The sequence below is a fragment of the Heteronotia binoei genome, chromosome 8 (assembly GCF_032191835.1).
Source record: "Heteronotia binoei isolate CCM8104 ecotype False Entrance Well chromosome 8, APGP_CSIRO_Hbin_v1, whole genome shotgun sequence".
Lineage (NCBI taxonomy): Eukaryota > Metazoa > Chordata > Lepidosauria > Squamata > Gekkonidae > Heteronotia > Heteronotia binoei.
This window is the reverse complement of record NC_083230.1, coordinates 90,682,141-90,703,369: the sequence shown is the minus strand read 5'-3', so window position 1 is coordinate 90,703,369 and position 21,229 is coordinate 90,682,141. Positions and strand designations below refer to the sequence as shown.

Sequence of the window (21,229 nt, the reverse complement as noted above, 5' to 3'; positions counted from 1 at the left end):
ACTGAAGTTGCAGAATATCTAAAACTTGCCAATCAATCCATCAAACATGAGACCAGTTACTAGTGCTACATTTTCCATTTTATCATGCAAAAATCTTCTAATAATGTTTAGAATATGCAAGTTCAAGTAAGAGGAATAATAAAGCATAAAGAAGATGGCATATTTTTATTGGATCTGTTTCTCTTGTGGCAAAGAGATAAAAGCTTTGAATCTTAAACAGACTGATGTTAGTGAAAAATTGCTGTCCAACCAATTAGAGGGCTGCAAAAGAATGGGCAAGGAGCAGAACCTTCTGATCTCCATCTGAAAACTTTTAAAGGGATCAGTCCTCCTATGTGATCTACTCTTAACCTCCACTACTGGTTAAGAGGCCTTTTTGGTTTAGTCTGTAAATTCCTCCTTTGGCCAAAACTTGATGGTAGCATTCTGAATGTCTGAATTCCCAGCTGACAAATCCAATGCTGACGTTGTCCCTGCAGGCTTCAGTTTTGTAAGTAGAGTAGAAAGACAGAGATTTTCCAACAGTGCTGGTACGATAATGCTGATATTTGTTATGGCCTTGAGAAGAGGATGCAACTGTTGCCTGGTGCTTAAGCAAGAGATTAAGGAGCTTCTTTGTACTGCCTTATCTGCTCAGTTTTATATGTGACATGGGAGAGGACTAGACTTTTATCAGCTTTAGCAGAATCTTCTATATGAAAGGAGCTATGTTCTTCATGCCTCTCCCATGATGCTTGATCACCTTTTTGTTTTTCAGATATTTGGAAGACACATTACACATGTCAAGAAACAGGAGGGAACTGGGTTTGAGACACATAGATGGATCAGAATATATTGCATAGTTCATATGATCACACTGGAAAAAGCAGTCCTAGGTACTACCAGCCCTTGAAATTGGCTGCTGCTGAACTAGTGGACTATATATGTGTCTGCCAAATGCAGACATTCTGAAGGGCAGGTGCCTTACTTTTTAATCTAAGGCTTGGTCTATACATGCAGATAACTGGAGTGATAATGAAGTGGCAGGGTGCTGGGGTGGTAGAATGGGCAGCACCACATCCGTCTATAAATGATGGATTACATATTTTACACCATAGTTATATTTATAATGTCCTGTAAATCTAGATCAGGTAGTAAAGAGCCAAGTTAGAACCTGCCCTGATGTGTTAATTTCCATTAAAAAAAAACAAAACCCTTCCTACAATCTGAATTGCCCCAGTTTATTCTGGCAACTCAGAATTCTGCCATCTCATTCTGTTCCTTGGGTTGGTTCTGTTACTTAGATTGGGCTGCATAATTGGTGACCATCCATCAGCTATACTAAGTATATTGCGGTCTACCAGGAAATAGCCTTTCTACTATTTCCTTTGCAATTTTAGGTTGGCAACAAATACAGAAGCTCTAATCCAGGCTGTTGTGAGCTGTCATGCAGGACCAGAGAGGGATACATTTGGTTGGGGGGAGGTCACAAGAAGTGCAGCTCTGACCTAGACAGAGAAAGGAGTAGAAAAGGAGCTGCTGTGGTTTGATTTGTTTAAGGTATTCTTAAGCGTTTAAAGTATGAGTCAGTCAGCAATATTGTAAGTTGCAGCGAAGATTTTATTGTGAGATATTGGGAGTTCACATTCCTTTATTAGGGCATTCTTTCTAAACTCTCTCCTTTTGATAGTGGTGATATTCTAAGTTCATTATTTTAGCCACAATACAGCAGGTGAGAGTTGAAGTAAAAAAAATGTAAAGGCAAGAAAATTAAAGGTATTGTGTAAGATGGGATTTCTAATCATTAAAAAGTTCAGGTATAATGGAATATTGTTCAGTGTTGGGCTAATGATTCTGTGTGAAACAGAGAAAAAAAGAGAGAGAAATTCATCAAATATTATGAAGCAATATAATTAAGAGCCTTTCTTTCTATCCTGTCTTGTTCAGGAAAACTGGCATGCCAATTAGCAGCTATAGCATACAAGCAAAGTCTCTGTGCTTTGAAAAGGGGTTTTGTTGAGGTCCATGAGGTTGAGGAAAGATGCTGCAGCAATATTGCTGGCGAGAGACAGAGAGAATAGATATTGTGCTAACAAACTAATTCTGTTCATCTCATCAAATATCTTATTAAAGTACGTATTTTGCAAATAATTATTATAAATGGTAAAAAATCAAAAGCAAGGTAGAAAAAGATATATGCATGCTCATCTTTGGTGATGAATAAACAGCTGTTATGAATTCTAGTAATACATTTAACAATACATATAATGTATTTTAAGGTCTCAGCTCCATAAGGTTATTTTCAGCAGCTGTTATGAGTGAATCAGTTAACATTATCAGGATCACTGGTGTATTTAAAGTATAGTTCTCAAATCCTTTTTTGCTAAACAGGACGTTTTAAGCCTCTGGAAGAATCAGGAATTAGAAAACCACATATAACAAAAGCTATCTCAAACTGGTATGAAAACATTAATTCAGCAGGGAAGGGAGGCACACATCTGTTAGATATGACACCATATGCACATCTGGGTGCTGCTTATGTTATTCCTGTTTTTCTTCACAGCCATGTGCTGAGTTCACATGTGCAGCCCCAGCCAGAAAGACCAGAGCTGAAATTATGCATTTACCTCCCCCCCCCCCAATATGGCACATATCCAACCTGTGCTGTGCAAGCTGCACTGGCTTCCAGTGGATTACTGAATCAGATTCAAGGTTCTGGAGTTAACCTTTAAAGCCCTTAACAGCCTGGGACTCATGTACCCAGGAGGGCTTTACGCTCAGGCAATAAGAACTTCCTGGTAGATAAGAACTTCCAGCTGTCCACAGCTAGGACTAAGGCTTTTTCTGCCCTGGTTCCCCCCTGTTAGAACTGTCTGCCAAATAACTTCCATGCCCGGACTTGTTGCCATTCCACAGGGCATGTAAGCCAGAGATGTTCCGCTAGGCGGTTGAGGACAGCAATGGTCTTCCATCTAGTCTGGTGCTCCTCTTCCTTTCCCTCCTCTATGAGGCAATGATACTCCAGGAATTATCACCATTAAATTGGCTTAGGCTGCTGTAATTGTATTTTATGTACTGTGTACTTCTGAAACCTCTTTGCCCACCTATCCCTCGAATGAAACACTACACAAGTTATGGGTTAAAATGGGAATTTTATTTACACATAAGCTGATTTGCACCATTACATACATCTTAAAGCACAGGTTGCATTGAGTTTGCAAAGCAAATTTCCTAATAAGGCAAACCCACCCCGACTCAGGGCAGGGTCCAGAAGCTTCCGGAGCCTACCCATCACTGCCCGCACGTTAGTGCATAGAGGGGATGGGAGAGCATACCCCAGCCCACAACTGCAAAGCCTTAAGGCCGGTCATATGTTCCCCCAACCCTGAAGAGGCGCCCAACCAGGTCATCTGGACTGCGAAGCCTCTAGGTAGCTCAATTGAGAACCCCCCCCACACACACACACACCATTGCTGATATCTCGGGCAGAATGATCAGGGATGGCGGTGGCAGCCAGATCTGGCTGGCCAGCCCCTCCCTGATGGGTCAACTCTCCCACGCTGAGCCTGAATAGGCTCTCCCCCACCCTTGTGATTTCATCCGAGGGAATGGGAGGCGGGCAATTGCCAGCGACTGTGCAATAGCCTCCGTCAGTTTTGTAAGACTTGTAATTTTATCATTCTATGCTACCCTGAGCCCTGTTTGTCAGGGAAAGGAGGTCTAAAAGTCAAAGTTAATAAATAATAAATAGCTAGCACTGAATTTGGCCCCTTTCTCCCTTCCCAAACAGGTAATAGAGGCTTTCAAAAACATTTCTTGGTTGGAGGGTAAGTAGGTTTAGCTAATGCTGATGTAGCTACCAGCAACCATAGTCCAATTATTTAAAATGGTGTAGATAAAACAGGTTTTCATCCATATGTTGTTATTTTCAAAACAAAATGTAGTATGGGAGGGAAATACCAGAGAAATATCTCTGTTAACTTGTTGCAACAAAAGCAGTGAAAGAGCCTTGTATATTAGACTATGTACTGTGGCATATGATTTCATGTGAAGAAACCTTTCCTATCAGATATAAAAAGCAATATTATATATAATTGAATTAATGCAACATATTAGGAAATAGCTATGAGCTGCTAAATGATACTGTAATTTAGAGAGTTGCCAAGTCTAACTCAGAAAATATATGGGGACTTCAGGGGTGGAGCCAGGAGACTTTCCCTTTCCTAAAACAAACAAGAAATACAGTAGTGCAGTTCCCCTGAAGAGTCCATTTCCTCATTCCCCAGCAGCTGCAAGTGTCCCCCCTCCCTCACACACACAGAAAGCAGCCAAAATAAACAGTTTGCAATCTCACACATTTGCGATCTTACTGGGTCAGTTTGCTAACAGAGTTGTTGAATGTAACCATCTGCTGTATATTCAGAGTAACAGGAAAACCAAAGGTTCTAGTTTACTCTCTATTTTACTGTGGAAATAACTTCTGAAAGGAATGTAAAACAAACCCTCTGTTTGTTGTGCTGATTTCCCTTCCTTTCTAGCAATTCATTGGGAGCAGCCATGTTGTTCTGCCAGCTCGCCCTGTCCCAATTCAGCCTGGTTCCTACAGATTTAAAGGCACACGCACCTTCTAAAAAGCAAGCAGTTTCCAAGCTTCTTCTAGCTTTCCAAAGTGGAAAGGCACATAATGACTGTTGGGATGGGTTTCCCCCGCACCGGCCAGCTGACGGGGTGGGAAAAAACCTGCAAAACAAGGAGATTCCCCTCTGGGACCTGGGGATTGGAAACCTAGTAATTTGTGACATTCCTTACAATTATGCAAATATGCCTATAGTCAGGGCCCTTAAATAATGAATCAATAATATAAGACATGTAAAAATGATACAGGCATGTGATTACAAGATAGACTGCACCATCCCAGAGCTGAAAAAAGCATGTAGATGAAAGACGTATGTAGACAATGTGGTTACATTGTAAGATTTAAAAAGTTGAGACATAATGGGTAGTGGTTGTTAATTTTGAAAATATAGCTATTGTAATACAGGACAGCCAACATACACGTAGTTTCCTTTGTTTGGTTGTTATTTTCAAGGTTGGAGGAGAACTATGAGATTGCAGAAGGAGTTTGCATTCCTCGAAGTGCCCTCTACATGCACTATTTGGACTTCTGTGAGAAAAATGACACACAGCCTGTTAATGCTGCAAGTTTTGGAAAGGTGAGTATGGAACCAATTCAAATGCCTTCCTAAGAAATGTCATTCAAGAATGTTTGGGGGGATTGGAAAGATAATCTCAATAGCACCTCCCTCCTCCACGCAACATTAACAGTAATCTGAAGAAGCTACATTTAGGGGGAAAATGTGAAAGAGATTCCTTTTTCATTTTTCACTGGTAGGCAATGTCTGGATTGGATGATTACTGACATAAGAACATATGAGAAGCCATGTTGGATCAGGCCAATGGCCCATCCAGTCCAACACTCTGTGTCACACAGTGGCCAACAAACCCAAGTGTCATCAAGAGGTCCACCAGTGGGGCTACAAGCCCTTCCACTGTGCCCCCCCCAGCACAAGAATACAGAGCATCACTGCACCAGACAGAGAGTTCCAACAATAAACTGTGGCTAATAGCCATTGATGGACCTCTGCTCCATATGCTTATCCATTCCCATCAGTTGCAGAAAGTGTTGAGGGGAGGAGACAAAAGTGAAAATCTAGCTGGATGGATTTGTCTAAAGATTAGTAATATAGTACAGCAACTGTATGTCGATGGAGTGCCAAAAAGAAGGTAGTCCTTTATTCCAGTTATGTTTGTTTTGAACGGTCTTCTTGGAATTATTACTGCCTCCAGTTTATTTTCTCTAAATCATAGTGAATGCTAACTATAAATTGTAAACCTGCTGTCAAAATGACTGTTGATATTATTCTACGGACTTGGTACCCATAAGGTAGAATGAAGAGTGTGCTGGGATGTAGGATGTTCAGAGTGCTGAGATGTAATAGGATGGTCAGATAGGTTCAGTCCAGATGTTCAGCAGTGATATAATCTATATTGACAGGCAGTGTGGTATATTGGTTAGGGTCTGGGAGACCCAGGTACTATTCCCAGTATGCCATGGAAGCTTGCTAGGTGACCTTGGGCTAGTCATACACTCTCAGCATAACCTACCTCACAGAATGGTTGTGAGAATAAAATGGAAGAGGAGAATGATATAAGCTGCTTTGGGCCCATGTTGGGAAGAAAGACGGGGTATAAATGCAGTGTAAAAATATTTGTATACAATTATAATACTAAAAATAATCTACAATATTTTGCTCTGTCACTATTTTGCTTCCTCGGTATTTATTTTTGCATGTTTTATCATGTTGCACTTGCCCACTATGATAGGCAAGGCATATAAGCAATCAAATAATATAGTACAAATTTCTGTTTCCTTGAAAGTAATTGCTGTTTATTTATTCCTTATATCCTGCTTTTTCATCAAGAAGCTTATATTAAACTTCCTTTTAGAAAATAATAGTTTTTCAGTAGTTGTTCAAGAGGAAGGGGAACGTTGCTATAAAAGATCTGGAAGATAAGCTTAAAATTTAAAGTTTCAAGGCTTCATTCAACACTTAAGATGAACCAGCATTCCCCATCCTGTTTAGAGTAAAAATAGCAATGGAAAAATGCATTTGAGTCTCTTTCCAGAGAAGAATTTAGATGGAATAATTGGAAAGTATAAAGTTCACTGAGCATAGATACATGGGCAAAAAATCTTGTAAAGGTGTTGAAAGAATATTGCCTTCATAAGAAAGAAAGAAAGAAAGAAAGAAAGAAAGAAAGAAAGAAAGAAAGAAAGAAAGAAAGAAAGAAAGAAAGAAAGAAAGAAAGAAAGAAAGAAAGAAAGAAAGAAAGAAAGAAAGAAAGAAAAGCAAAATGTACAAAAAAGTGAAGTTGTAAGGGCAGAATTTTTTAAAAATAATCTACCAGCTACACACTGAAACTAAAACTTCCACGTGTCCTTGATTTCATATTTAATTTTTTCCCTTTTGTTGTAATGCAAGAACAATCCTCTATATTTAAAATGGGTAGAAAAAGAAATTTATTAACAAATTCAGATAACACATTTTGGCAGCTTTTCTACTTCGATCCCACTTTCTTTTCTCTCCTGTAATTGGATATCATGTGCCCAGGATTTCGTTACCTCCTCACTTGCCTCTCTGCCCCAAAGGGTGGATTAGCTCACTTAACAGAAAGCCAGTTTGGTGTAGTGGTTAGGAGTGCTGACTCTATTCTAGGAGGACTGGGTTTGATTCCTCACTCCTCTACATGCAGCTGCTGATATAATCTTGGGTCCATCACAAGTTCTCTCAGAGCTGTTCTCTCAAGAGCAGTTTTTGAAAGACTCTGTCATCCCCATCTACCTCATAGGTTGTCTGTTGTGGGGAGGGGAAGAGACCCTCCTCTTGTACCAAAGGGAAATCGCCCCCCATTCCCTTTTGACCCTGCAATCCATTACTTCCAGACCTCCTGGGGCCCCTTTTGGCCTGGCTTCACCTGCTGGCTTCCCTTTGACTGCCCTATGGGCCAGTTTCCCAGAACTCCCACTGCTTCCATCAAATGCAGACACCTCTCCCTTTCCCAGTCCTGCAATTCTCAACTTCCAGCTCATGAATCATGAACCAGGCAATTTTCGAGATGAATTGAGGTTTGTGCCCTAGCATCTATTCCAGTCAACATTCTGGTCACAGCATTCTGTACCAACTGTAGACAGCATTGCAGTAAATGATTCAGGGGGAGGAAGAGATTGTATTTTGCTCCCAGGCTGATGCCAGAGCTTTTGGTGCTCTAGGCGTAGAAAGATGGGTGGCAATCGGAGAAACGGCCTTATTGGTTGTTGCACCAAAACTTTGGAATTCCCTCCTTAAGGAGAGTTGTCTGTCTCTTTCTATCATTATCTTCTTCCATTGGGTGAAAACCTTTTTGTTTGGTTTGGTGTTCTCTCACTAACTCATATTAGCATTCCTCTTCATTTGTTGATATGTTTTATTTAAACATTTTATGTAGAATCAATGCTATTTTAATATTTTGATGTTTGCCTTCTTGGAGACGCTATATAAGGGGAAAGGTGGCATAGACATGTTTTAAATGCATGTATAAAATACAGAACCAGCCATTTCTGAGGCAATTGCTGCCTTTCTTTCTACCAAGCCTCTTGCCTCACTAACTGCTGCATGACAAGCAGAAATTGATTGGTTGAGGCTTTCACTGCATTACATGCTGGGGAAAGCTTCTCTTATAGAATTTATTTCATGTAGCTGTTACTTAAAGGTTTTTGTTGTTGTTGTTCAGTCGCACAGTCGAGTCCAACTCTTTGCGACCCCATGGACAAAGTCACGCCAGGTAAACCATTCCATTTGTTCAGCTAGCTTCTACAAAATACATTAAAAGGACTAATGGTTCTCACCACATTTTAAAGACTTACTTTTAAGCATCCTCTAGACAGAACAACTTAATATAAAAAGAGAATGGAGCGGTAATTAAGGATGCCAAATGTACTTATTGGTATGTAAGTTTTATTGAAACTGGTGTTATTTATGAGGGGGGGGGGACTCTAAGTTTGGAGCACTCATGGAAAATAAAAAGATGCTTTTGTTCCAAGTTTTATATAAGACAGAATTGTTGTTCCTACTTTATCTGTCCTCCACTATATTTTCTGTTCCTTTGTGTGTTGTTGGAGGATGCTATTAGTTTGGGGTTTTATGTCTTTGTTGATTTGTCAGCCCATAAGCAAGACAGCTATCAGAGAAAAGTCTGGTTTATTATTTCCCCCTATAAGTTATTCACAAACACTTGTTCTTATTTTTTGTTTGTGAAGATCTAAACAGCTTTATTACTGTTTACTACATACAATGTTCAGTTTTAGCAGGTATGCCATCTGTTCATTAATGCAAGGAACTGTTTTTTATTCAATATCACTAGAAATACTTGGAAAATAAGATATGTACCATAACTGCAAAAAGCAACTTTATTACGTTACATGGATGATGTAACATCCTGACACGTTTGCCGTTTTCTTACTGTCTCATGATGCATTCTTTATTTTGGAACTATCCAAGTGGCAACCACAGTCTTTAGGCCTTAATACATTCCTTTCTAACACTGGGAAACATCCCTACCTCCTAGTCCAAAGGTTGTTACAATATTGGGGGGGGGGGTGGATTCCTCACCCTTTTCTTTTGTTACACATATAAAAATACATTACATTCCTGGCTGCTATTGCTATCCCCTTTTCCCCATTCAGGAACTGATTCAAACGTGAATGAGAATTGCCTCTATCCAGCTATATTATGTTTGGAACATTTCTGGCAACTATTTAAACTCCTTCCTTTTTCCAGTCCTATGTTGTTTCAAGTGCCTGCATTCTACACAAGTGTTGTTTGGGTTAGCTATATATTCAGCGCCAGTGCTAGGGTGCCCCGCTGTGCCCGCCGCCCCAGACAAGGCACCCCCCACAGGCAAAGCATGCCCCCTGGTCTCCCCCCCCCCACGGGCACCCAGCCAGCCTTGCCGCAGCCACTGGAGCTCCCTTCCTTGCCTTACTGCAGTGCAGCGCAACATGGCCTGGCTGTGGGCACTGCAATCCAGATGTACACTGCAATCCAGTCTCCGCCTCTGCTGCTTCCTCCTGTGCAATCAGTGGAGCCTTCATTTGCCAGCAGGAAGGGCAGAGAGCCAGTTTGGTGTAGTGGTTAAGTGTGCGGACTCTTATCTGGGAGAACCGGGTTCGATTCCCCACTCCTCCACTTGCACCTGCTGGCATGGCCTTGGGTCAGCCATTGCTCTGGCAGAGGTTGTCCTTGAAAGGGCAGCTGCTGTGAGAGCCCTCTCAGCCCCACCCACCTCACAGGGTGTTTGTTGTGGGGGAGGAAGGTAAAGGAGATTGTGAGCCACTCTGAGACTCTTTGGAGTGGAGGGCGGGATATAAATCCAATATTTTCTTCTTCTATGCCCATAGGTGACCACCTATGGTCACCTAATGGACATGCTGGCCCTTCCTATATTTGGGTGCTAGCTGCTATTATGGGTTATAAAAGGCCAATTCCACACTAGACTTTTAATGTTGGTTCAGCCCTGTCCCCAAACTGACATTCTGTACTTGAATCATGGAATCATAGAAAACAAGTCAATGAGTTTATGATTCTATGATTCCAGTGTAGAAAATCAGTTTGAGGACACAGCTGAACCAGGATGAAAGGTCTAGTTCAGACTTGGCGTTTGTGTCACAGATTTTCACTGTTAATGTCAGGTTTTCAGGCTTTCTTAGTCATCTGTGTATTGAGCTACAAATGTACCCAGTTTCATTTTTCTAGGTCTTGTGGACATTCTCTAACAATTCCTGTGCTTCCATAAGTCAGTTACAGAGGCCCAAGCATTTTAGTGTAAATGAAGAGCCACATTTGCCATGAGGAAAAAGATGCACAATTTGAAGCTGAGATCAAATTGAATGGAATTTGCCAGCTGTGGAAGCTACAGAAAAAGAAAAAAGCTTTAGTTGTTAAAAGAGCAAGTGCTCTTGGCAAACCAGTGAAAGACCAACCTGAGGCCTCTGTGGTGTTATTGTTATATACCTAAAATTTGAGGCAAGGAATCACTAGGGTTGCCAGGTTCTCTCCCCCAGCCACTAGTGGGAGTTGGCAGGTAGGGTTGCCAGCTCTCGGCTGGGAAACTTCTGGATCTTTGAGGGTGGAGCCTGTGGAGGACAAGGACCTCAGTGGGGTAGAAGAATGCCATAGAGTCTACCTCCAAAGCATTCATTTTCTCTGTGGGAACCTGTCTCTCTAATCCAGAGAGCAGCTGTAATTCTAGGTGGTTCCTTTGGTACCATTTGGAGGCAGGCATCCCTAGGAAGAGCCCTGTGACACAGAGTGGTAAAGTTGCAGTTCTGCAGTCCTAAGCTCTGCTCACGACCTGAGTTCAATCCCAGCGGAAGCTGAATTCAGGTAGCCAGCTAGAGGTTGACTCAGCCTTCCATCCTTCCGAGGTCGATAAAATGAGTACCCAGCTTGCTGGGAGAAAGTGTAGATGACTCGGGAAGGCAATGGCAGACCACCCCATAAAAAGTCTGCCGTGAAACGTTGTGAAAGCAATGTCACCCCAGAGTTGGAAACGACTGGTGCTTGCACAGGGGACTACCTTTACTGTTTTATCCCTAGGAATCACCTTCAACCCAGTTTTCCTACAGAAGGAGATTTTTCTTGCTTGGTTGCTTCAACTTTTTGACTGCTAGTAGAAATAAGCAGCCTTTATTTGTATTTTTATAGAATGATCTGGGCCGGGGTGGCCAAACTTGCTTAACACAAGAGCCACATAGAATAAACATCAGGTGATTGAGAGCCACAAGGCATGAGTGCCAGATGTTGGAGGGAGGGAGGGAAGGAAGGAAGGAGGAAAGGAGAGAAGGAAGGAAAATAGATAGGGAAGGGAGAGGTGGAAAGAAAGCAACTTTAAATGCATTCTCCAAGCCACCTAGTGGTATGGTGTGGGCTTCAAGAGCCACACAATATGTGTGAAAGAGCCACAGTTTGGCCATCCCTGCTCTGGACCTTTAAGGTTACAGCCTTTAATGAAGGACAGCAGAACTTTTAGTTTCCATCCAATTATATATGTCATTTACAAATGGCATATATAGTTACATATTATATATCATATGCAATTTAGATATTAAATATGTAATTCTTCCTTATTTTGGTTTCTTTTGTAACCTACACTTCATAAGTCAACAGTTTGTGTAATACCAACTAAGTATGCTTCCATACAAAGAGATGTTACAAACATTCTGAATCAGAGACTTGACCACATGGTGGGACAGATAGAATCTCTGTTCCATTTGCTATCACCCCAAAACATCAATGAAAACTCTCAGCCTCTGACTCTGTTTGTGTGTTACTAACCCAGATGATAGAGGTACCTTATAGACTTCAGGTTTTTTCCTGGAGGTACTCATTGTTGAAGCCAACCAAGATACCTTTTCCCAAACCAGTATATTTCTGTTGCAAGGATGTTGTTGTTGTTTTTTCAATCTATAACATTTTGTTGCTAGGATAATGTAAGACTTTTCTCCAGCTCACTTTATTTTTAAAAGATGTTATTACATAATATTAAAACATAGAAGGTTGGATCCAGCAAACATTTTTGTTCAGTCTCACTTAATGCCCCTCCTTTTACAGCCCCCACTACACATGGCTTTTGTCCACCCAGGTCACATGGTCCCCAGCACAGACTTCTTTGTGGTCATATGTGATCCTCTCATCCCTTTTCACCAGTGAAAAACCCGGTTGGATCCAACCTATAAATGGTAAATACTATATACAAATAAACATAATGTACAAGGTCCTGTGTATTTATTTGCATAACAAATCCTTCTCTAGGGGGATGGTGGGTTATAAATATAATAAAGAAAATAAATAATAAATACATAATAAAACTGGAGCTGCCAACTTACATTCAAATACTTTATATTTTTAGAGTGTTGCAAAGCTGTTGATTTTATAATTTCCATTGTACCCCACTTTAAAAAAAAAATGTCTTGTTAGGCAGAGACTGAGTTTTCCAGTAGGATGCAAACATTAGCTACAGTCAAAAAGCTTAACATCAGTGGCAATGCAATACTTGAACACTGCTACATAATTTAATAAAAAGACTTGGTTTAACAGTGTTCAGGTTCCCATATCTTCAACAGTGTTTTTTGCACCATTTTTCAAAAAAGCTTGTACTTGATGACAAGTCCACTAGCACATTTTTATTATCCATGCTATATAGAATGAGTCTCATGGGCACCCTCCTACCAGATAGTGCTAGCATTATCATTAACTACAAGTATGATAACTCCAGTCTTCTGTCCATGACATTTTTGTACCCTGCTTTTTCATTTGGGCAGTTAGCAATCTCTGATTGCACTACAGAAATTATTGTTTTAAAAAAATTAAAAGTGGCAAATTTGAGCACAATATATAACTAACCCAATTAAAATATGAAATTTGCTGCAATCCAACAATATGTGATGATGGCCACTTGCTAGATGATTTTAAACAGGCATTCGGCAAATTCGCAGAGGAAAAGCCTATCAGGGACTATTACCTAAACTAGAACCTCCAGGTTCTTTTGCTGGGGATGGAGGACAGATAAGGACTCTCATGCCTTGCTTATGAGCTTCTTAGAGGCATCTGGCTTGTTTCTTTTGAGGGGGGAATGCTGGACTTAGACGTATATCTCATCCAGCAAGGCTTTTTATATAGGTTTATAATTAAGCCTTCACAACAATGCCCTGCAATTGCGGTGTCTTTTCTTTTAAAAAATTTTTTAGTTCTTTCAAATGTTGTCCACTGCCTTTTCTATGCAAACACAGTATGACTATTCCTTACAGCAACAGGCTATTTTCCTATTTATTGTATTGGAGCAGGATTTGTGCAGCATGTTAAAATCATCTGGAAATGCACTAGCGGTGCAGTCCAGGGTTTGGATATGTTTGACTCATTCCGTTGTTTCGATAGGGTCTAAACATCTTGAACTGTGGGACAGATTGAATTCTTAAAAGCAATTGTTCTCTTTTCTCATTGTTATGGGAGCTAGTTAAAGTAAACAGGGACGTTTGTGTGTGTGTGTGTGTGTGTGTGTGTGAGGCTCTGTTTCGGTACTATCCTGCACCAGGAATGAATGACAAGAGCTGCTAAAAAATGAGGACCAGAAAATGCCTTTTTCCCCACAGCCCCTAGGAGCCCCCCATCCCTGTCTGCACAAACTAAAAGAGAGGGGTGGGATTAATGTGTAATTAAAGGGAATTTGGAAGACTGAGATGTTGCGGAATGTTAGATCAGTAGCTGGAACAGCATGTGGTGTTCTTTAGGTAGGCTTCATTGAGTCAGTACAAAAAAGAGGAGAAAAAGGGGCTGCTTGCCTGTCTGCTCATTTATCAAATACCTTGGCTGAACTTTCAGGGCTCCACAAACGTGTTTTTCTGTTTGCTTATTTTTCATTGCTCCAGAAGGTAAAGCAGAATGGATAGTGAAATCCAAACTTATGTGGCATTTATTTTCTACAATGGCTGTTGGAGTAGCATAGCCAAAAAGAAAAAAAAAAGCTACAGAGTGGAAATTGTATTGCGTAATATTTTCATTTTTGCCTGGCAGTTCTGATCCAAATGCAGTGCATAGGACTGGTGCCATTTGTGATAGAAAATGTGGAAACAAGCAGTGGATGCAAAACTTGTTTTTACTAAGCTGAATTAAGCTATGCATTTTGGACTGGTGGCGATTTTTTGACTTAAATATATGTATTTTATTTTAAGGATGTTTTTTAATTGAGAAAGAATTGTTCTGTTTAAAACATAGTAAGGAATTTAGCTTGGCACATTTTATTAAAATAATCTGTTTCATTCTTTCTCAAGGCAGGTTGTGTGGCCCTCTGTTTATCTGTAGTCTTGTTATAGATGATAGAATTTAAAAGGGAAGATGTTCCTGAAATTTTTTTTTAGTAAACTGTCCATGTGACCTTTTCAAAATTATGTTTTCCTCCTCTCTTATCTTCAGAAAATATGATTTTCATGCAGATATGGGAGATTTTCAAATGTAGGAAGCTGTAGTGACAAACTAAAAAACAAGCAGGCATTTCCTTTGTAAGAAGTTTGTGCAATTCAATTTGAATAATAATTACATATCATCTACCTGTTCTGCATATCATGAGAATTAAACTGAGGATAGCTGGTGGATGTTTTATCTTTGTTTTGCAGTATTCTAGAAAAAAGGTAAACTATTTGTGCTGTCTTCTGAAACATCTTACTCTATAATCATGCAGGTCTGAAACAGCGAATTTCTGCTTTTTTACTTTAGCAATTTATCACCCTTCAGACTTTTTATCGGTGTCTTTTTGATGGTGTGAATTTTTTTCTTTAAAATATAGAATCTCAAATCCTCAAACTTCTGAGGATGCTTTTCAGATAGGGATGTTTTCCTAGTGTTGAGGTCACTGAATCAGCACATCTGACCAGCACACCTAGTGGTGAGGTTACCTGATTCCCCACAAGCCTTAGGAGCAGTATGCCAGACCCAGAGTTCCTTGCAGCTGATTGGGTGCTATGATGGCTAGGTCAAGTGAAGCAATAGCCGTATACTGAGTGCCAAGTCAGCTACCACAGGATGCTATCCAATTGAGGAGTGTTCTCTTTCAAGTATTTCCCTTGGAGTTTTCTATGTTGGTGCTTCAGTGGCTAGTAAAGGTGCTGTATGTATATGTTGTCTACCAAATACATTTTTAAATATTTATCTTATATTTGAGATTGGTCCAAGGACAGTGTGAGAAGACTGACATTTTTGGCTTTCTATAAGGGATGGTTTGGATTTCATGTAATCAGAAGGTATAATACATGTGTACAGTGTTATATAGTCACCTTGCTGGAGCAGATGAAGCAGTTAATCTGGGCTGTGGTTCTGTCTCCAGTGACCAGCCACACATTATGGGTAAATGCAAAAGTAGGGCATAATGGTGATAGAATGTCTCCAGCATCTGGGAATCAGAGGCATCGGCTCTGAATGTAGAAGGTCTATTTCAGGGGTCATCGAATGAAGAAGAAGAAGAGATTGTATTTATATACCACCCTTCACTTGAAGTGGTTTACAATCTCCTTTCCCTTCCCCCACTCCCCACAAGAGACACCCTCTGAGGTAGGTAGGGCTGAGAGAGCTCTCAGAGAACTGCTGTTGAGAGAACAGCTCCAAGAGAGCTTGTGACTGATCTAAGGTCACACCAGCAGCTGCAAGTGGAGGAGTGGGGAATCAAACCCATTTCTCCCAGATTAGAGTCCGTACTCTTAACCACTACACCAAACTGGCTTTCTGACCTTTTTTAAAAACAGGAACGCACAGGAATGCAGTTCCAGCTGGCTTGGCATCAGGGGTGTGGCCTAATATGCAAATGAGTTCCTGCTGGGCTTTTTCTACAAAAAAAGCCCTGGTTAGAGGTGTCATCATTGGTATTGGAAATGTAATGTGCTTTAGTCATGGAGTATACAATCATAGGATAAGAGCGTGAGATTACAGCTCTACTGATTCATCTTTTAAAAAGAACATACTTCTGCAACCTTTGTCTAAATCTGTTATTAAATCTGTTATTAGCAGAAAACTGGTGACATGTTCAATGTTATTTTTCAGATAATAAGGCAGCAATTTCCACAGTTAACAACAAGACGACTGGGAACCAGAGGCCAGTCAAAGTAAGCAATAATGTGTGTTTCACAATGACAAAAAGACTAAGTATGATATAGAACATTCTGTGGGGGACTTTCTGTAAAATAGTTATTTGAGAGTGCCTCTGTGTGCAGGGAAAAAAAACCAAGCAATTTTGAATGCACATTGGCCCAAAAAAGGGGGCTTTCTTGCTCCAGGACTCTGGTTCTGTAGGCCACAGGTTTTCTAAGACAGTGACAGCATAACCAGACACATGGAGGATGTGCCCTCATATTTAGCAATAAAAGAGGATATTCATAGAAGAGGCCCCAAAATAACTTCACCACTATAAAAAAAATACATATTTTCTTCTCCCTATTGTATCTGGTCATCTTGTACTCTTATTTGTGTTAAAACAATGCCAATGTTCTCTTACAGTTCTCCAGAAAGAGGTGGCTGTTCTCATAACAAGGTGTCAGGGTCATGTTGCCATTAACCAATCTGGACAGCATATACACATGCCTTTCACTTCTCCTCAGAAAATGAGGCTGCTGCTGCTTCTTCCACCTCTTTCTTCCTTGGCCCTCTCCCTTTCTTGACTGCATCATGGCATAAATGGTGGAGCACTGCTGCTAACAGCAGGTGAAGGAAAGGCAACTAGGATGGCCAGCTCTAGATAGGGAAATATCTGGAGATTTTGGGGTTGGAGCCTGGGGAGAGTGGAATTTGTGGAAGAGAGGAACCTCAGCAGGATATAACGCCATAAAGTCCACTTTCCAAAGAAGCTATTTTCTCCAGGAAAACTGTTCTCTATTGCTTGGAGATTAGGGTTGCCCGCCAGGTCTCTGGTTCTCATCATTGGGGGAGTGGGGTTGGAGGGAGCTTTCTGGGAATGGAGGGGCAGAACGACATCACCATGCACAGTCTTCCTGATGTGACGGCACCATGCATACCAGGGACATTGCAGAGCAATGGTCTGGTATTACCAAAGTATCACTATGTGATATCCTCGGTGTAATGATGTCACTTCCAAGTGATGTCATCACTTTGGGGACATTGTACTGGGGCAGGGTTGTTGGGGATGGGGCTTCTCCTGCTGGCCAGCTGCCTGGCGCCATGCAGAAGCCCGCAAAATTGGAGGATTCCCAATTTCCACCTGGGGGCTGGCAACCCTAATGGAGAGCAATGATAATCATGGAAGATCTTCAGGCCCCACCTGGAGGTTGGCAGTCATAATGACAACATAGGGGATAACTGAGGAAACAAAGGGGGGGAGGTTCTCTTATTACATTGGAGAAATTGAAGATCTTCATCGCGGTCTCTGTGCAGACCCACACATGGGTCTTGCCGCTGGCAACAGATCTGTACCTTGGAGTCTCCAGTAGATCGCCTAGAGCGTTTTTGGCGCGCTCTCCCACTCGCCCTGGGGAGCACGCATCGACTGCGCATGCCTGGAGCAAGCGGGAGGCGCCCCTCCCGCTCAGTTTCTTCCTAACCGCTGCTCAGACAACACCTACCTTGCTGCGTTCCTTTCTCCTCAGCTCGTCTTTTTCCACCTGTGGTATCATATTCCTTATCTTATTTCTTTTTCTTCATTTTCTTCTTTCTTTGTCCTAAAAAAAAAAAAAGCCCTTATCTCTGCGCTTTCCTTTCCCTCTTCCCCCTCCCTTCCCTTCCCTTGTCTGGAGCATATGGAAGGGAAAACTACTTTTAAAAAATGCCGGAAGTGTGGGACTAAAATCCCTACTTCTGATGTACATTCTTATTGCCTTTTTTACTTGGGTGAAGCTCATCAGGTCGATACCTGCCTACACTGCTCCAATTTCAGAAAACAGGCGCAAAAAAAATCGAGCAGCAAGGCTCCAAAGTTTTCTGCTTGAAAAATCTCTCCTTGTTCTGATTTGCCGCCTCCCCCACATCGAGCGGGAGATTCGGCTGTGTCGGCTGCTGTGCAATCCCTAAAAAAGCATAAGTCCGACAAGGGAACATCTAAGCACTTTGATTCGAGACATAAGTCCTCAAAGAAGTCCCGGCACCACTCCGACTCATCGACTACGGCTCTGAAAAAACCTCGTGACCCGATAGCCAAGTCGACTCTGATGGCCTTATCGACCCCGACAGCTACCATCTCGACTCCTATGGCTTCGGTTTCTAACCAACCTGGACCTTCGACTCAACCACTAATTCCTCCAGAGCTCTCAGCATCGTCTGACATAATTTCGGACATGCCCCAACTCACTCCTAATGTTCCCGTAGAGGTTGTTCTGATTCGGTCTCGATTTCCTTCGGTCCACAATGCAATTCCCTTGGACATTCTGGAACCTGACCCTCCTACTTATCCTCTGATCCTCTCACAGGAATGGGCATGGTCTCTACTCCAGCTCGGGTCTTTTCGGGACATTGGGGTTTCTCCCCTGTACCGGGACTCTTCCACTCAAGTGTCCACTCAGCATCTCTGCTCTCATTCTCCGGTTCGTCGCAGCGATTTCCGCTCCTGTTCTCCATCTCATCATGACTACCATGACTACTATCACACCGGTCAATACGAATACTCCTCGGTCTCTAGATCTCCATCTCCTCGACACCGTAGAGTCTATCGTCGCTACTCGGTATCATGAACTTGATGTCACTTCTCATAGAGATTTTGAATCTGCACTTCCTCGACTCTATGACCTCGAACCCTCACCATCTCAAACCCAAGACACTGCCTACCTTTCGTCTCGATACCATGAACCCTCTCGAACCTGAGACATTGAATATTTTCCATCTCGATACCATGAACCTTCTCAGTACCATGAGTCTCACATGCCACGAATCCATAATGCTCCAATTTGCTCCACTATACCTGCTGTACCTGCCACAACTTCGAGCAGTATGCCATCACAACCTAAGCCTCTTCAAACCTCTAACACTATTCCTCATCCAGAGGACTCTGAGTCGGCACCAGCTAAACCAAACACACCTCCTCAGGAACCAGATGACTCTGAATCCGAGAAGGACAGTTCATGCACTTCCGATTCTGAACATCCACCAGGCTCCCCCGGCTCTGACACTACTCAACCAAACCGTCTTTCCCCATCTGATGGATCTAAAGCCTACCTCAATCTCATCACCACTATGGCTGAGACCCTGAATGTGACTCTCCCATCGGACTCACCCAAGATTTTAGATGTAGTGCATGATTTAGTTCAGGCTGATTCTCCTACTAGATCACTCCTACCTATGCTGCCAGTGCATTTAGAAGGGCTTCGTGAGACTTGGGACAAACCTGCCTCTGTACCACCTACTTCAAAGCGTTTTGATTCCTTGTATAGAATCCATGCTCCAGAATCAAAATTTTTGGCCTCACATCCAGCCCCAAATTCCATTATTGTCCATTCCGCATCTAAAGCAAAACCTTCAATACATCCTACACCTCCAGATTGTGAGGGCCGTAAGTTGGACATTCTAGCCTGCAAAATTTATAATCTTGCCTCTACCAACTCAAAGGTCAATAATTAATTGGCTTACTTCTCCGCCTATGCCTTCAATCTTGCTAACCAATTCACACCACTCATAACTTCTCTCCCAGAGACTTCTCAGAGAGTGGCTTCCAACTTAGTTTCTGAACTCTCCAAGAAGATGAAGAAGATATTGGATTTATATCCCGCCCTCCACTCCGAAGAGTCTCAGAGCGGCTCACAATCTCCTTTATCTCCCTCCCTCACAACAGACACCCTGTGAGGTGGGTGGGGCTGAGAGGGCTCTCACAGCAGCTGCCCTTTCAAGGACAACCTCTGCCAGAGCTATGGCTGACCCAAGGCCATTCCAGCAGGTGCAAGTGGAGGAGTGGGGAATCGAACCCGGTTCTCCCAGATAAGAGTTCGCACACTTAACCACTACACCAAACTGGCTCTTCAGAGTGTCTAAGCAGCAAATAAATACCAGAGTGTCTAAGCAGCAAATAAATACCATTAGGCATGCTGTTTCATGCTCTTCTAGAGTTTTTGCATCCTCGGTTGTATTAAAGCGCCACGCTTGGCTCTGATCCACAAATCTGCAACCAGATATCAAGCAGAAAATCGAGGACCTACCCTTTGATGGTCTTGGACTGTTTCACACCTCCACTGATGAGGTTCTCACATCTGTTGATGATGGCCGTAAGAGAGCTAAGCGGCTTGGAGTCACTCAACCCGTTCCACAGTTGTCAAACCGGCCGAGACCTTGGAAACCAGCATTTCAGAGGCATCAGCGTTCTCCAAAGCGTCTGAATACTGGAAGCGGAAAGCTCCTCAACCCAAGCAGCCTTTCCACCAAGCCAAAAAGTCTACCCCGCCATCCAAGCAGTTTCTTTGACTTCGCTCCCTCCCCCTTTCGACAGTTGGATCCTCTCTATCAGACCAGATCTTTCCCTTTCTACCAGACTTGGCATTCGATCACTATGGACTCCTGGGTGCTCACCATAATTCGTCTAGGTTACGCCATCAAGTTCATTTTGCCCCCACACGATCACCACTTTGTTGTCACTCCGCCGTCTCTTCATCGCCAGCAAGAGATCCTGGACTTGCTCCAAAAAGGTTTCTATTCACGGTACTTTCTGGTTCCCAAGAGGGACAGGGGCTAGAGACCCATTCTGGATCTCAGGAGACTAAACAAATGGATAGTCTACAAAAAATTCAGAATGATCTCTGTTCAATCGATCTTGCCCTTAATACCTCAGGGCTCATGGATGGCTTCCCTGGATCTCCAGGACGCCTATTTCCAAGTTATCATCAGACCTCAACACCGCAAATATCTCCATTTCGCCATGGGACAGCATCACTTCCAGTATCGAGTTCTTCCTTTCGGGCTGTCCATCGCCCTGAGAGTGTTCACGAAGTGCATGGCAGTGGTGGTGGCTGCCCTCTGTCTTCGTAGCGTCTCTGTTTTCCCATACATAGACGACTGGTTGATAATCGCCCCTACAGCACACCAACTTGTAAAGGATCTCAAAATGACCCTCTCTCTTCTGGCCTCCTTGGGTCTGTGCGTGAACGTTACCAAGTCTCACCCCAACACAAGATCTACAATTC

At 42.3% G+C, this 21,229-nt stretch overlaps 1 protein-coding gene across 3 annotated transcripts in view; it reads left to right on the top strand.

Annotated features, from left to right (window-relative positions):
* The window catches only part of RFX4 (regulatory factor X4), a 141,148-nt gene that overhangs the window by 78,670 nt on the left and 41,249 nt on the right, over positions 1–21,229 (top strand). For all 3 annotated transcript variants that reach the window (XM_060245572.1, XM_060245570.1, XM_060245571.1), the window contains 2 exons: positions 5,069–5,192; positions 16,164–16,225. In XM_060245572.1, coding sequence (XP_060101555.1) covers positions 5,069–5,192; positions 16,164–16,225 — 186 coding nt within the window. The remainder of the gene's footprint in view (positions 1–5,068; positions 5,193–16,163; positions 16,226–21,229) is intronic.